The 16,178-nt window shown below is 38.8% G+C and overlaps 1 protein-coding gene across 2 annotated transcripts in view; it reads right to left on the bottom strand.

Moving 5' to 3' along the window:
• Positions 1–558: 558 nt before the first annotated feature.
• The window catches only part of Cdc37l1 (cell division cycle 37 like 1, HSP90 cochaperone), a 29,720-nt gene continuing 14,100 nt past the window's right edge, over positions 559–16,178 (bottom strand). Inside the window, exons 4-7 of one of the 2 annotated variants that reach the window (XM_006991079.4) lie at positions 9,994–10,109; positions 9,235–9,357; positions 5,392–5,556; positions 559–1,173 (exon numbers count right to left, since the gene is read on the bottom strand). In XM_006991079.4, the coding sequence (XP_006991141.2) occupies positions 1,075–1,173; positions 5,392–5,556; positions 9,235–9,357; positions 9,994–10,109 (503 nt within the window). In that variant the 3' untranslated portion in view covers positions 559–1,074. The remainder of the gene's footprint in view (positions 1,174–5,391; positions 5,557–9,234; positions 9,358–9,993; positions 10,110–16,178) is intronic. The other variant, XM_076561905.1, reaches the window with a different exon arrangement.

Raw genomic sequence — 16,178 nt, 5'->3', positions numbered from 1 at the left:
AATATCCTGGTGGATCTGCAGTGACTTATATAGGAAGAAGTGAAGCTCAGAAGCATCTTGTAACTGAGCTAGAAGCTAGTAACAGATGGAGTGAAACCCATCATCACCACTGAGGGTGACTGTTATCAAGTTCTTAGACATGGTTGGCAGCTCAAGGCAGCTTAGCGCTACAACATTTCTCAAGGCTTCACCAGAGGGAAACACACAATAACGGTGATTTAACAATGACCTTACTCTTCCTGTTTGTTCTTACAGGCCCTTACTATTCTTTTAAAACTTACTCCCTGAGAGGTCCCAGACTATGTCAAGTAAAGAAATCAGAGTAAGCTTGCAGTTCATCTTGCTGGAAAAACAGAAAACTGTATCGCTTTCTACACATGCCACACTCCTTAATATTTAAACAGTCATCAGGATAAAGTCAACTTCTGAACAGTTTTGAGACGACTTGAGGGGTAAATGTCATGTTTTTAATACCAAATTTATAGTCAAGGAGTTAACTGGTGGTGCCGAAAATACAAACATAAATATTACCTTAAAACAATAATTTGTGCCATCCAGTTTACTTATTAGTAAAGTAGGTTACCACTACTAATTTATTGCTTTTAATGTGATGAACACCAGATGTGACAGCTGAACTTTGCGGTGGGACATAAGCACATTTGCATCTTTAATTCTTTCCATGAAGTAGGACATGTACACATCCACGGGAAAAAGACCATGTAGCAGATGCCTCCTCAGTCGGCCAGTCTTGTAAACATTGCATTGTGCAGATTTTCATACTTTGATTCAAAATTAAGAACAGTTAAAGGCAAATTTAGTAACTGAGGGGTGGGGGAGAGTCCAGTTTGACTTCCTGCAACATATGGTACCACTCCTCCCTTCAGAAACAAAACAACACAACAAAAAACCCTAGCAGCACATAAAAAAAAGTTGCAAAACATTTCAGTACTCTTTTCCCTCCCATCAAAAACCGAACAAAAATAAAGTGCAGCACCCATAAAAGTGTCAAGAAAATAGCCAAGCTCTTCCTTTCTTGTAACAAAATAGTCCTTGGCCTCAGCAGTCTTAAGTGAGTTATACAGTATCCATCATTTTCTCCTCCTCTTCCTTATGCAGCACTGAGTCGACACCGCAGAGAGGCGTACTGATAGAATACTGAAGATAATCTGGATTCTGGGGGGAGAGGAAGAGGGACAACACTTGAGAAGCAGCCTCATTCACTCCAGGACATTCAACTGTGCACCTGGCTTCACGCTCTGGTTCCTCTGAAGCACAACACAATAGGAAAGAAAATGGATTTGTGGAGTCTACTCCGGCTGAAACACAAAGAACTAAGGGTAGGATGATATTACTGAATCCAAAGAGATGTGATAAAAACAAGAGTGGATATATGGCAACAGAAATGTAACAAGTACCACACTTTTTTAACCCTTTCAACAAAACTAATTTTAATTCTTTAACCATACAAAGCTAAATTTCCCTGTGAGCATTGTATTTTAATTAATATGACTTTTGGGGGGCCGGAGAGAGATGAATCAGCAGTTAAGAGCACTTGTTGCTCTTCCAAAGGACCAGGGGATCTGACAGCCTGTCTGGCCTCCATGGGTACTGCATGCACACGGTGCATGTATTTAGGCAAAACACCCATACACATAAAATAATAAAATTTTAAAATCTGTTAAAATACAGTTTTTAGTCAGCAGTGTATCCTTAAGATAACTAATTACAACAGTTAAGTACTATAAATGTAAAACATTTTGATAAAGGTAAAATCCATGTACTGAGTAAAGTAAACAAAGAAAAAAAATCTTTACTTTTCCTGAGAGGTACTTTTGCCTACATTTAAAAAAAAATATGAGTTCAGAATATTGTTCAATTAACGCAAAACTAAATGCATGATTTTTAAATGTTCCATGGGTATGAGTGTAAGGTCTTAAAACCCAAGACTTTACTTGGCCATTTCGTCCTTTTGAAGTCATTTTTTTTTTCTCCTCAGTAATTCTGAATATTTTCCAGTGACCTGGACTTTTTATTACTTTTACTACCTAATTTCATTTACTTTTTAATAAACATTAATGAGCAAAGTTATCCAAATGAGATAGGCTTCTTTAGTAAAAGCCAAAAGCTAGGCAGGAATTTGATTATTTCCAAGAGAAACTTTTATATTTTGTTTTAATGCTTCTACTTAGTATTATTAATACTCAGGGAGAAAAAAAATATGTCACAACTTAATACCATTAGAAGCCAATCCAGAGACTAAACATGAAGCAGCTGCTCCAAGGCACTGCTGAGTCCTATCAAGGCTAAGGATGGCAGTATATGATGTGTTTCAGAGGACTGGTTTTCACCATAAAACTAAAATCAAGAGTGTTCCTGAATTCTGAGCTTTATAAAAGTCAATATTCTTGTTATATTACTGTTTCCATAAAGTAGTGCTAAGTCTTTTCTGATATCTGTTTCCGATTCCAGAGCCCTTCAAGACCAAACTTACAGTAACTCTAGCATGATACTCAGAACTAAAAGCAATCAATATCCCTAACCTAAGTGACACTGAAATTACACTGGTTGCCCTATCTGTCTGTCTGTCTGTCAGTATTCTCAGCACTTCACTTGTCTCAGTATACAGTTCTCCCCCAAAGCATGACCACTTGTAGTGTATGACTCCCAAGACCGGGGAAGGACATTCAAAACCAGAGTATCAGCCCCATCGCTTACTGTGCTAACTTTGGGCGAAGTAATTTAACCTTTGAAAATTTCAATTTACTTATGTGCAAAAATGAATTTAGCCAGGCGGTGGTGGCGCACGCCTTTAATCCCAGCACTTGGGAGGCAGAGGCAGGCGGATCTCTGTGAGTTCCAGGCCAGCCTGGGCTACCAAGTGAGTTCCAGGAAAGGCGCAAGGCTACACAGAGAAACCCTGTCTCATAAAACCAAAAAATAAAAAATAAAATAAAATAAAAATAATGACAGCATATTTAAGAAGATTAAATGATACATGTCAACATATCATACAACCCATGAAGGGTAGGTGAAGTTTATAAAATAATTGCTCAGAGGCTTAATATTAATTGCAAATTTTATGGTCTATTGGCTCAGGCTTCTTGCTAGCTAGCTGTTACAACTTAACCCTTAACTATTAATCTATGTATCACCACGTGTTCCATGGCTTTATCTGAGTCCCATTCCATGTTGCTCCTTGAATGGCGGTCTGGCATCTCCCCTTAATCTTTCCTTTCACTATCTCTCTTGGATTTTCCCACCCTGCCACAGGCCAATGCAGCTTTATTTGTCAGCCAATGGAAGTAATACATATTCACAGCATACAGAAAGACATCCCACAGCACTGTGATTAAGCGATACATGTCAACATATTGTACAACCTAGGAAGTGATATAAAAATGGTATATCATTATTATAGTAAGATTATTTTTAGACTTCAAAACGGTCATCTTGATCCCTTGGATGGCCTCCTTCTACTGTTTCCTTCATCTAGTCAATAATCTTATCTTGAACAGCAGCACTCCTCACCCTGAGGCAGTCTCAGTCAGAATGCCTAAATTCTCACCCTGTAAGGAGCAACTAGTCTATTAACCCAGAGTAATTAAGTATGGAGATTCCTGATAATAGTAATAATTCAAATGGCAAAATTATGACTCCAGCCTTCTCTACCACAAGTGACAATGGAGTCCTGGCCACATGTGTCAGCTGTTAACTGGTATGTATAAGAACGACTTACTTCTCTCAAACCAGATGCATCTCGACAATACAGGTTGCTTATATTTTAATGTGTAAAGAACCACTGACATCTTAGTCTCTCATTCCTCTGCGTGCAGGAGGTGACATCATCATAAAACTCCCTTGGAAAAAAATTGCTTTCTCATGTGCTACTTCTCACTACAGTATTGAAGTAACATTAAAGAAGTGATCTGGGGCTGAAGATGGCTCAGTAGTTTAGAGCGCATGCTCCCTTGCAGAGCGCCAGGGTTCACTCCCCAGTACCCACGTGGTGGCTCTCAACCATCTGTAACCAACAGTTCCAGGGGACCCAAAGCCCTCTTCTGACCTCCCTCTGGGGGCACCAGGCACATATGTGGTGCACATACATACATGCAGGCAAAATATTTTCATACATATCAAATAAAATTAAAAATAAAGAAGTGATCTGTAGGCATTCTTCAGGGGGCTATTCCTGACATGTCTAATTAAATGAGAACACTAGTAATTATTTAAAGTCAGACTGTGATTATTTACACCCTTGAAAATGTTTTTGGTTGAGTTAAAGATGACCAATTGCTTGCTTCCTTACTATTTTAGATACTACATTAGGTTAAAGTGCTGTGTAAAATTTAACAGCTGTTTAAGTACATGTTACTAAAATGGTAAAATTATAGTCACATAAGGTCAAGAAATTGAAAATTTCAATTTTTACCATTTTAAGAGGCTTAAAGATAAATACGGCCACTCCTCATATTGTCTTCTGAATGACACTTTCCATCTCCCAATGTAGACAATGGAATAAACTGGCTAAAGCTGGTCTTAAAACCTTGGAGCCTGGAAATGAGAGATAACTGGGCTCTATTTAAGTGGCTACTTCTAAAATCACAATGGGCAGGGACTGACAGTATCGTAAAGCTCTAGAAGTAGTATCAGCTACACTAGTGTCTGCTCCCCTCTTTCCACTGATATTTGAGTGTGTGTGTTAACGACAGTTTTTCTCTGATCTAACAACAGATTCTGAGGAAGTTCAAACAGGTGCTAACAGTACGCACACTCTCACTAGATATATAACATTAACAAAGTATTAATTACATAAAGCCATGCAACAGATCACTTCAGTTATCACTCACATGTCTGCTCGCAAGCTAATTTCATCCTTTAAAAAATTGCCAACAATGGTTTTACTCAGAAGGAGATGTCTGTGGGGAGCCACCCTGAGTTTATGACTGAGGTAACACTTGACATTAAAAATGTTTAGGTACAGCTCATCTTTTCCACATTAAGATGAGACAGAATTTGGTGTCTCTAAGAAGACAGAAGAGACTCAATGCCAAGGCATGGAATGAAATAAGACTAAGGGTTGTTGTTGTTATTATTATTATTATTATTATTATTATTATTAAGTATTTCTTTTGGAGACAGGGTCTCTCAACATACCCCTCGTTGGCCTGGAGCTCACTATGGCAATCAGGCCTCAAGCTCACAGAGATGATCCATCTGCCTCTGCTTCCTGAGCGCTTGGATTAAAGGCATGAGCCACCACATCAACACTAAGGATTATTTTCTGAGTCAAGAAAATTTTAAGTGGTCATACATACGTTATGCACAAGTGGTCCTAAAGAACAAAATTATGCGAGTTCATTTATGAAATGAGTATTCCCTTTTCCAGCTTACCTGTGATAAGGATTCTAAGGAGCCTATGCATCCAACACCAGAATGGGGAACATGATTCTGAACTGTTACAGGTTGAAAGCTTTGTGATTGAGCATAAAGTCTTACTCTTGACTTGAAAGCTTCAAGTTCATTTTTGAATGCCTCAAAATAACCTTCTTCCTCTGCCTAGAACATAAAAACAAACAAACAAAAACAATGTTTCTGGGCTGGGCAGTGGTAGCGCATGCCTTTAATCCCAGCGCTGGAGAGGCAGAGGCAGGTGGATCTCTGTGAGTTCGAGGCCAGCCTGGTCTACAGTGCAAGTTCCAGAACAGACTCCATAGCTCCACAGAGAAACCTTGTCTTGGAAAAACAACAACAAAAAAGAAAGACTGTTCTGGACTCCTAAACCACAGAGTAAATTTCAGAAGCACATAACAGAGGTGGAGCAGAGGCAGCAAAGAACAGTGAAAATGCAGAACCCAGTACAGTCTCCTCACAGACTGTGAACAGTTTCTTTCACAGAACATTTACAAAGAGTTGGTCTGCTCTGTATTTCTTTCTGCTTCAACAAAATTAACTAACAGGAAACATACTCCTATACAAACACATAAAGTGGGTGTGGCCTGGTGGTACAGTTTTTAAGACCAGCTATTCAGGAGGCTAAGGCAGGAGAATACCAAGTTCAAGGTTTGGTAGGCAAAAGAGTGAATTTAGCAGGAACAGGGCAATTTACTGAGACCCTTGGGTGGATGGATCTCTGTGAGTTCAAGGCCAGCCTGGTCTACAGAGCACGTTCCAGGACAGCCAGGACTGTTACAGAGGAACCCTGTCTTGAAGGAGAAAAAAAAAAAAACAAAAAAAACAAAAAAACCAAGTTATTTTTTATAACTTCTTCTGAGACGGGTGGGGCACTTGGTTAGCATGTACAAGGCTCAACTTCTAGAACTGCAAAACAAACTTTATTGAGCTCTCACATTCACTTTATTCTCACTTAACTGGGCCTGGGGGCACTATTACCTATCTAGTACATCTCCGACCTTTCAAAACTATTTGTAAAAGTTATACAAGACAAACTCAACATTCAGCTTAATTACTGTAAGGACACCTTAAGTGTTCTAATTAAGCCAGTGTCTGGCATCTGGAAACAAACATGTTAACTTTGGCTGAGGGAAGGGGCTCTCTCTCTGGCATCCAATGATGTAGGAGTTCTCCATGAAAAGCCCCCATCTTCTGACACAGGCCTCTTTTTAAATGCTCCTTCTATGTGTACCTGGCAGGGTACATGCCCTGTGCTAACAGCATGCTTGCTGGCTTTAAGTTCAAGGGCGAAAGAGATCTTGTTAATGGAGTTTAGGTTGTAGAACTTGGTTGAGATTGTAGATTAGCTCTGGGTTACATAAACAATGGAAATTATGTTCTGGGAGGATATCCTATCTTTCTGGACAATTTCTTCAGTTAAGCTTAACATCTCATTGTAGTAATACTAGCTGTACTTGTGTGGACCTATGCTACTACTGTCCAATGCTTGCATCCAAAGGTAATCGCTATCCAAGGCAAACAGCACGGCAGCGGACTACTGTAATCCTAACGCTGAGAGGCTGATCAAGAGACCTGACTCTGTTTAAAGACAAGACATTGTTTATTTTCTTTATGCCAGTTTCCTCCCTTACAAAACAGGAGCAAAAATCTTCATAAAGTACAGAAGGATTTAATAAGTTAACTCATGCAAAATGCTTAAAACAGTGCCTGTCTTGACAGAAGCACTCAATGAATACTGCCTAATTGTTAATATTAAAACTGTTAAGGTTGAAGATTTTTAATTATTTTCAGTTCTGTTTTATCAAAGAAAAAAAATTACATGTAGTGTGGCAATGTCCCATTACATATTAAGTATCGGTTTAAACACATTAAGGTATCACTAAAAGGTATACTTTTTATTGCTTCTATGAGTCAAGTAAAAATTTAGCTAAAATTCCAACCCAGTCATTTGTTTATTAAAAGTCCACTATAAACTGTAGGATAAGATTGTAGGAAATTGTAGGATTAGACTGTACTTCACAGAGTTTTTTTTTACATTTAAAAATAGAATTTAATAATTCTACCACTCAAGCATAGCCAAAGTTAAACTTCTGGTGTATTTCCCTTTAACTTCTAATTATGTATGATGAAATGCAAGAAACCATATATACGTGTGAGCGCGCGTGCGTGCGTGCGTGCGTGTGTGTGTGTGTGTGTGTGTGTATTGGATCCTCAGCTCCCACGTAACATTCCAGCATGGTGGCACACATCTGGAACCCCAGCACTGAAGAGAGGGAAGGGGGAGGTAACAAAAACAAGCAGATCCTGGGGGCTTCCTGGCCTAGCCACAATGGCCAGCTTCAAGTTCACTGAGAGACCCTGTCTTGGAAAACGGGATGGATTTTACCGTTGTCAGCTTCTGGCCTCTACACTTTATATAAGTAAACTTGCATACACACAATATGTAATATTTAAAAGACAAAACCATTCTTGAAAGCACCCTCCCCCAACAGGTGAGAGTAGTGAAATATGCTTTTCATCTCCTCAAGTCTCTCATGCTTGGCTTAACTGACGGTAAAAGGCTTCACCATTTCCTTCAGCATCAATGGCACACTCCTCCGTGAGAGGGAAAGCAGCCGCCGAGCATCACAGTAGCATTATGAAATCACTGCCACTGAGGGCCTGTCGACTGTCAGGGCCCTGACCTTGCTGAGAACTTGCTCTCTATGGTGCATTCCTCAAAATGGTCTTGCTATTTAGATGTGCACTTGTTCAGTTCCAGCAGAAATACTTCCAAAGGGGTTGTTCTAATGTATACTTCTACTAACAGTGAATTCGATTCTTACTGCTTTGCTTCTTAGGAAACTTTTAATTATTACTGATCCAGTAAACGTGAAACAGTCATTTTTCTGTAAATATTTATTTTCTTTAGTAGGGCCAACATTATGTGTCTATAAACCATGCATCTCCTATTTTAAACTTGTAACATAAACATTTTCCTAGATTATGGACAATGTTCCATAAATATATAATAGCTGCGTAACATTCTATGTATGTAGACATACTTTCTGGAAGTCATCCTTCAATGTGAGATGTTTAGGCTGCATGCTTGCTTCCTCCTCCTGCCTCCTCTACTGTCCCTCAACAGGATCTCACTATCTCAGCCTGTGCTGACCTCCAACTCATAATCCTCTTGCCTCAGCCTCCTGAGTATATTTTATATTTTTTCATTACAAATTTGGTTTCTTTCTTTCTTTCGTTTTTTCGAGACAGGGTTTCTCTGTGTAGTTTTGATGCCTGTTCTGGAACTCACTCTGTAGACCAGGCTGGCCTCGAACTCACAGAGATCTGCCTGGCTCTGCCTCCTAAGCACTGGGATTAAAGGCATGTGCCACCACTGCCCAGCCAAATTTGGTTTCTTAAACGGTGAATTCTACATGTGGAGGATGCTGTATCTGTTTTGCTCAACACCACATTTGAAATGGCTTTGCTTTCCATTAGTAAACACTCTATATAATAAATGGGTAAATGATGAAGTACTCCACAATAGTCACATTAATTTGCATGGGTTTCAAAAATGAGTTTTAAATATACGGTCTAGTGTAGCCTCTTAACTCATTTTAACTCTCAATCAGCAAAGAACTGTAATACTACATTGTATTATAAATGCAAGCACTATACTAGCTTATATGTACTAAGTACTAATACTGTACATTTCTTTTCACTAGAAAACCTACAGCATTTAGCAGCCTATTACCCAGATAGCTTCCTGATATGTACAGAACAAAGAGAGCTCAGTTACAGTCCAACCTTCTTAATTAACAATACCAAGTAACTACTTACTTTGGCTTTCTGGAAAAACAAACGAAAACAGCCTCTTGGATCCACATTACAGTTTTTGGCCATTTCCATAATAAACTGCATTACCACAGCCTGATGTGCTATTTGTTCCATTAGAGCACCTTTCTGAAAAAGACACATACCAGAGTTATAGAAAATACTTCTGGAAAGAGACTCAACTGGTACTGAGGCCAATTTTGAATTTTTAGAGTACTTTAGATTTTACTTTTTATTAAGTAAAAGACTAGCTAGACATAAAGTGAATGTTGTCTTAGTGCTGTTATGTGGACCAGAATAACCACATGCTTTTGGCTTGGTTCACATCATGGTTACTCCATGAGAAATTTCAAAGGTGACTCTCTGACTAGAGTGCATGGAAAGGCGGCAGAGCGAGCACACTGGAACCAACCACAGTAAACCCTCGCAGTAAGCTGGAAAACAACAGGAGGACTTCACAGTTCCTTCTAATGACCTTCCTGCCATCCTTGTTGTTGTTGGTGGTGGTGGTGAAGACAGGGGTTCTCTGTGGAGCCTTGGCTGTCCTGGAACTAGCTTTGTAGACCAGGCTGGCCTTGAACTCAGAGATCTACCTGCCTCTAGCTCTGGAGTCCTGGAATTAAAGGTGTCTTCCACCACTGCCCAACCTCCTGCTTCATTTAAAGTAAATAATGAAAAAAAGGAAGGAAGGGAGGGAGGGAGGGAGGGAGGGAGGAAGGAAGGGATTCTATTCAAGTTTGCAGACACTCAAGGTTCATACAATACCTGCTCAGCTTCTAGATGAAAACACCATAAAATAAGATATTTAGCAGTTTCTTCACATACAATGTACGGATGGTCAGACAGAAATCTCTGACTATCATCCCACCGACTCAACATACCTATAAAAGAGAATTGAATCACAACTGTCAACCATTTCCTTCCTTCCTGTGAGGCAAAAAGTGAATTCTAAATGTTTCTCTTTAAAGACAATTCCCAGTACCAGAGCAGTGTGTATGTGACAGGGCAAGCCAAGAGCACTAATACCTCTTAAAGCAATACCCAGCAGACTGAACTACAGCAGATTTTACTTCAGATAGCCTGACTTAAGAAGAGTGACCAATTGAATTCCACTGCTTACAGGAATGCCTGAAGTCCCCAGACACTGTGACACTTGGTCTTCCTTAAGGTTAAAGGGGAGCCAATGATTTCGAGATATATCATTTACTAAGAGAACAGTGCTTTCCATTGGAAAGATGGTTAAGAATCTGTTCCTGAGTGGCTGCAGCCAAAGACTGCAGATGGCCACAGAGCTTGTTCAAGGACAGCCTGACCAACTTTGCAAGACCTTCTTACAAACAAACAAACAAACAAACAAGGGGGCTAGGGGCTGGTTCAATGATCAAAGTGTTTGCTTATTATTATGCATGAGGCCTGAGGCTCAATCTCTAGCACAAAAATCTTTAAAAAGCAAGACTTTAAAAAATTATATGTGGCAAATTTAAGGGCTTACTAAACATTCAAAATAAATTATAATATCTCTAATTTTTTTTAAAGAGTCCAAGATATAGAGTCAAATGTAGACATTTATCAATTCAGAAAACTTTATCAACTAGGAAGCAAGCAAGTCAGTATTATAATAACTGATATACTGCAATTATTTTAGTTACATTAGGCAATACTAATGCTGTCTTTTCAGTGTATACAGTAAACACTTATTTTTTTTTTAAAAAGTCATTGAACATATATAAACACTGTCATTTTGTTTCAAGATATTAACGAATCTAAGTAGTACTTAGCATGCATCTGCATCTTTACCTAATTTAACAAAGACACTATTGCCAAGCAACATGGGACCTGGAGTGTGCTGTTCAGGGTTACATTTGAATGAACTGAGTATCACAACGTCAGAAACTTCAGTTTACACACAGAGCAAAAACGTTGCGGATATTATTAAGCCATTTTCGAAGTTTCAAAGGACTGTCTTGAGAATATGACAATAAAATTCAGCTCTCAACACAAAATGAATTCCTACATACTAAATTTCACATGAGAACATAAGATCAAAACCAAAGACAAACACCTTACATTGCAACATGTGGGGAACCAATCGAAAATATACTATCTTTAGAAAAAAGGTGGGGGCAATTTTAGTCTTTTTTGTTGTTGTTGTTGTTGTTAAGAAAAAAAGGGGGGGGCAGAGTCTTCTACATAACTCAAGAATCACTCAATCGTTAAACTTCTCCTGCCTCTGCCTCTCAGTGATAGGATTAGAAGGGTTCACCATACTTTTCTGACAGTTGGGTCATTGAAGATTCTGAGACACAGAATGATTCTGCAAATTTATTTAAAACTACTTCCCTAGGAGTTAATGAATGCTGAAAATCTGAGCTCATGAAAGTCCAATCCTTATTTCTTATACCTAAAGACATAAAATGACTCCTATGGCAGTTCCTGCCCCCTCCCCCTCTCTCCCCATACTTTGAGAGTATCTCATGGAACCAGGCTGACTTTGGCAGCATTGTGACTTTATTACAAAACCCTGTCCATTTGGACTCTGAATAGACAGTATGAAAAGGACTGGTAACACTTGCTACCAATCCGTTACATGCTGAAGTTTTTATCTTTTTAATACCTAAGCCACTTGAGACTTGACAAAGATATTAGATCTTGATTAGTATGAAATTGTGAAGTTACAAGTAGTCCATTTAGGTCTTAAAGAGAAAAGGTGTGGAATTTTATAAGGAAGTATTTAAAGAGAATCCAGAGTTACAAGAACAGAACATATCTGAAATTGCTGTTATTTTGAAATTTGTAAACAGAGTAACATAATCTAGGATGATGGACAGGGATGGTCTGAACCTCAGCCTCACCTCGGGCAAGTGCCCTCATATACCTCGATATCTTCCCACGTAGAGTAGGGCTAAAACAGTACCTGACATGAAGGATTTTTATGAATTAAAGATATTAATTCATATAAAGCTTTTAGAACAGTGCCTCACCTAGTAAATACTTGATAGCATGTATTAACACAATAGTGAATAATTCACTCATATAGCAAATACTTATTAAGACAATCTTTTGGTTAAGGAGAAGCCAACCACTCTAACCAATTTCTCAGAATTCTTAGACTTGCTTACTTTGACAAATTAAGTTAATTACATACATCTAAATGTCATCAGTTCTCAATGGTCTATCTGATTCTTAAAACTGCTCCCAGTACAAACTCTGCATTATCTTTACAGAATACACTTAACATTGTATACCATCTACTGTAACTATCTGCTACAAGTGCTCTAGCTAGGCTGAAAGACCCTTGAGAAGACTGACTATTCCTGCCTGAGTGCTCCTGTGTTTCTGTCACCAGACAAGTGGTTTTCACCTCCATGCCTACGCACAGTCATGTTAGTAAAAACCAAATCCATCCTTCTCCCGGCCACCCTACAGGCTTCTGAGGCTTCAGGTTACTTCATCAGGTATTCTAGAAACTCCTCTGACTTCCCATTTCTCTGGCATCAAACTGACCATGAAGTTCAGTGGCTATACTATTATATACTAAATACATTTTAAAATATTAAGCCATGGCAAAATTTTAGAATAAAACCTTAAGATATTTTTTCAGGTAATAAAAATTATATTTGTTGTGAAGAACTTAATTCCCAAATTAAAAAAATATGTAATTCTATCATAGAGACAATTTAAATCCTACATGTTTTCATTTCATTTTATTTTATATTTTATTCAGTATTTCATAGCATGTTTTTTAAAAACAGGATATTAATTTTTTAAAGTAAAGCACAAGTGAATAGAATCGAGATATTATAAATGAAAAAAGTTTTTATACAAATGTTTATAGTTTTTGATTAATTTCCCAGTGACCACATCCTACAGAGATTCAGAAAAAGCTGAATCAAAGTTAACTATGGCTGGAAGGGAAAATGATGTGCTCTGAAAAACCACTGCACAATTCAAAGAGCAGCTCCAAGAATCACAAAGACGGTGATGTTAAAGGGGTTAAACAGTTAAATCACTGTAAATGGTTGTGAATATGAATAGGAAACATGCTGTGTCTAAATCAGCACTTTGATTTAAAGCATGAATCAACCAACCAACAAAAATGTAAAGGAAAGTCAGATTCAATAATCTTTAACACTCAACAATGGTACCATTTAATCGGTAAACTTCATCTAAGTAGAAGGGTAAAAAGCAACAGGAGAAGAGAGTCATCCAACAGGACAAGAGAGAATTAGGAAGAACTATGAAGAATGTAACTACAAACGAGACAACTATTGGTTTGAAGTGCCTGCTGACCTACACAGACAGCTCACCTTCACCAGGCCCTCTTTTAAGAGTCTACAACGGAATCCAACTTGGAAGCTTTAATTACAGCTGCCATTCCAGATGTTTTTTAAGGAGTTCATCAATATACCTATCAGTCTGACAATGCTTTTTTTCTTTACTGATAGCATACACTAGCATAAGTATTTGTTTTCTCCAAAGGTGGACTGCATCAAACCTTCAAACTCTTGTCTCGGGCCTCTATCAACTGTGCTACCACTTTGTAAATGTGGATTCTGCTATCTCATCACCTCTGTAACTGTAAATTTAATCCACTCTATGTTCATGGAACTTGGCAGGCAGAAGTAGTAGATGCCCCAGATGCCTATTTATATATAATAAGATACACATATGCCAGAGAGTGGAAAGTTAAACACATGAAAAGTTTGGGAGCCTACTACCTTAGGAACATTTCTGTGGATCCAATGTGCTGCAGCAAGTAGGGTATCTCCTCCAAAGTGAAAAGCCAATGTGCATTTCCACTAAGAAACAGGTACAATGTGAATCTGGGAGTGGCTATAAGTCTGGTTGGATTTGAAGACAGCAAGGGTCTGGTTAGTATTACAAGATGAAATGCTGGAAGCTCACAACATGCAATGGTAAACAACTGCTTATTAATCACTGATGGATGTCAAGCCAGCCTTTTTTCCTGGACATCTGATTAAGCACACAACAGTTTCATAAACTAAGGGATCATGTCTTAGGTAGGCATAGGCTTAAGATTATACACAGACTCAAGAACATGGAATCTTTTCATCAAGGATGTTTCGGTAACCTAGTCCAGTAGAATCAATGAATACCAAATTTTTTCAGGAACAAAAACTCATGCTAAAACCCCAATATGGCACTACGTTCTATAGAATTATCCAGTCATAAAGTAGCTTGAGTATATTGGTCCAATTTCTTCTTGGAGGGATCAATAATCCCTCACATGAACAAGCCCTTTCTAGAGCTGAAAGTGTCCTCTCTCTTACCATGCTTCTACCAAATTACATTTTGGAGTGTACTAGATGGACTGACTGGTCATTGTACCACATTATTTTTGGTTCATTTTATATCAAAATAAATGATGAACATGAACTCATGAAATTCACTGGTCTTACCATGGACTACTCAGAAACAGCCGGTTTTACACAGTGAGGAAAGGGTCTACTGAAGACTGAGTCTCAGTGTCAGGTGGATTACAACATCTTGTGAAGCTGGGAGGTTTTCCCACACAGAACTGCATTTAACCGAAGCACTCAATCTACAACAAAAGAAGGTACTAGTTCTCACTTACTAGGTGACATGACTTCAAAGCAACCAGCCTACAGAATGCCAGCTGGGCAAAAGCACCACTAGTGACACTGTTCTCTCAAATGCTATGTGTGTCCAGAAAGAAGCATCAGGAGATGGCACATCATGTCCCTGAAGCAGAACACATGGGTCTTGGTAGCAGGACTGAAGTAGGAATGGCAACTGACAACACAGGACTCCTTTACAAATTACTATCTTCTACCCCTGTGATTCAAGACCCTGCTGGTTTAAAGACTTTAATATCGATCCAAGAGAGGGCTGCTTATTCCTTCTGTTTCTATATATGAAATGACACGATGATACATATAGAAATGTGAACCTGTGTTTCTTTTTTTTTTTGTTTTTTTGTTTTTTTTTTTTTGGCTATTTGTGACAGAGTCTCATAGTCCAGGCTAGCCCTGGACTTGTGATCCCCTAGCTTCAGCCTCTTCAGTGCTGGGATTACAAGCACATGCCATCATGCCCAGATTTCTTCAGGTACTAACTATTCTTGAATTAAGTACAGTTTTTCCTTTTGAAGAAAAAATACTTTGAGGGGATGGGCACAAATGGAAAAAGGTTTCAACATGCCACTGATGAATAAAACACAACAAAAACCAGTCTGTTAATTCATACAACACTTGAATTAAAAAAAAAAAAATATGGTCTGAAACTCAATTCCTCACACTTCCAAGCAGCATTTTTAATCTAGCAGTATCACACTGCTTGTAAGTTTCAGAACATATCATGCATGTATTTTCTGATTCTGCAAATTCTAATGCTGTTGCCTAATCTCTATGGAAAATCCTTATCTGCCTTCCTAAACAAACTTAAACATTGCCTCCTCCCCTATGAATCCTTCATTTACTTCAACTCTCCTCTCCCCGGCCCCCCATCTTCCCACAATAGAAAAAGCCACTTTGGGACTGGAGAGATGGTTCAGTCATTAGGAGTGCTTCCTGTCCAGCACCCATGTTGGGTGGCTCACAACCACTCCTAACTCCTCCTGCTCCAGGGGATCTGATGCCCTCTTGTGCTCTTCATGGGCCCCCTACACATGTGGCATATACTTACAGAGATATAAACACATAAAGATTAAAACATCTTAAAAAAAAATGGCATTCGTGTGTGTGTGTGTGTGTGTGTGTGTGTGTGTGTGTGTGTGTGTGTTCCGATCCCATGGTTAGGTGGTTCACAACCAACCATAACTTCTGTTCCAGGGGATCTGACGCCCTCTTGTGGTCTCCATGGGTCCCCTACACATGTGGCATATACTTACATAGACATCTTAGATCTGTGTGTGTGTGTGTGTGTGTGTGTGTGTGTGTGTGTGTGTGTGTGTGTGTGTGTATTATCTG

The sequence above is a fragment of the Peromyscus maniculatus genome, chromosome 1, assembly GCF_049852395.1.
Source record: "Peromyscus maniculatus bairdii isolate BWxNUB_F1_BW_parent chromosome 1, HU_Pman_BW_mat_3.1, whole genome shotgun sequence".
NCBI classification, from domain to species: Eukaryota; Metazoa; Chordata; class Mammalia; order Rodentia; family Cricetidae; genus Peromyscus; species Peromyscus maniculatus.
Note: the sequence above shows the minus strand (reverse complement) of the source record. Positions and strands in the feature narration are given on the sequence as shown.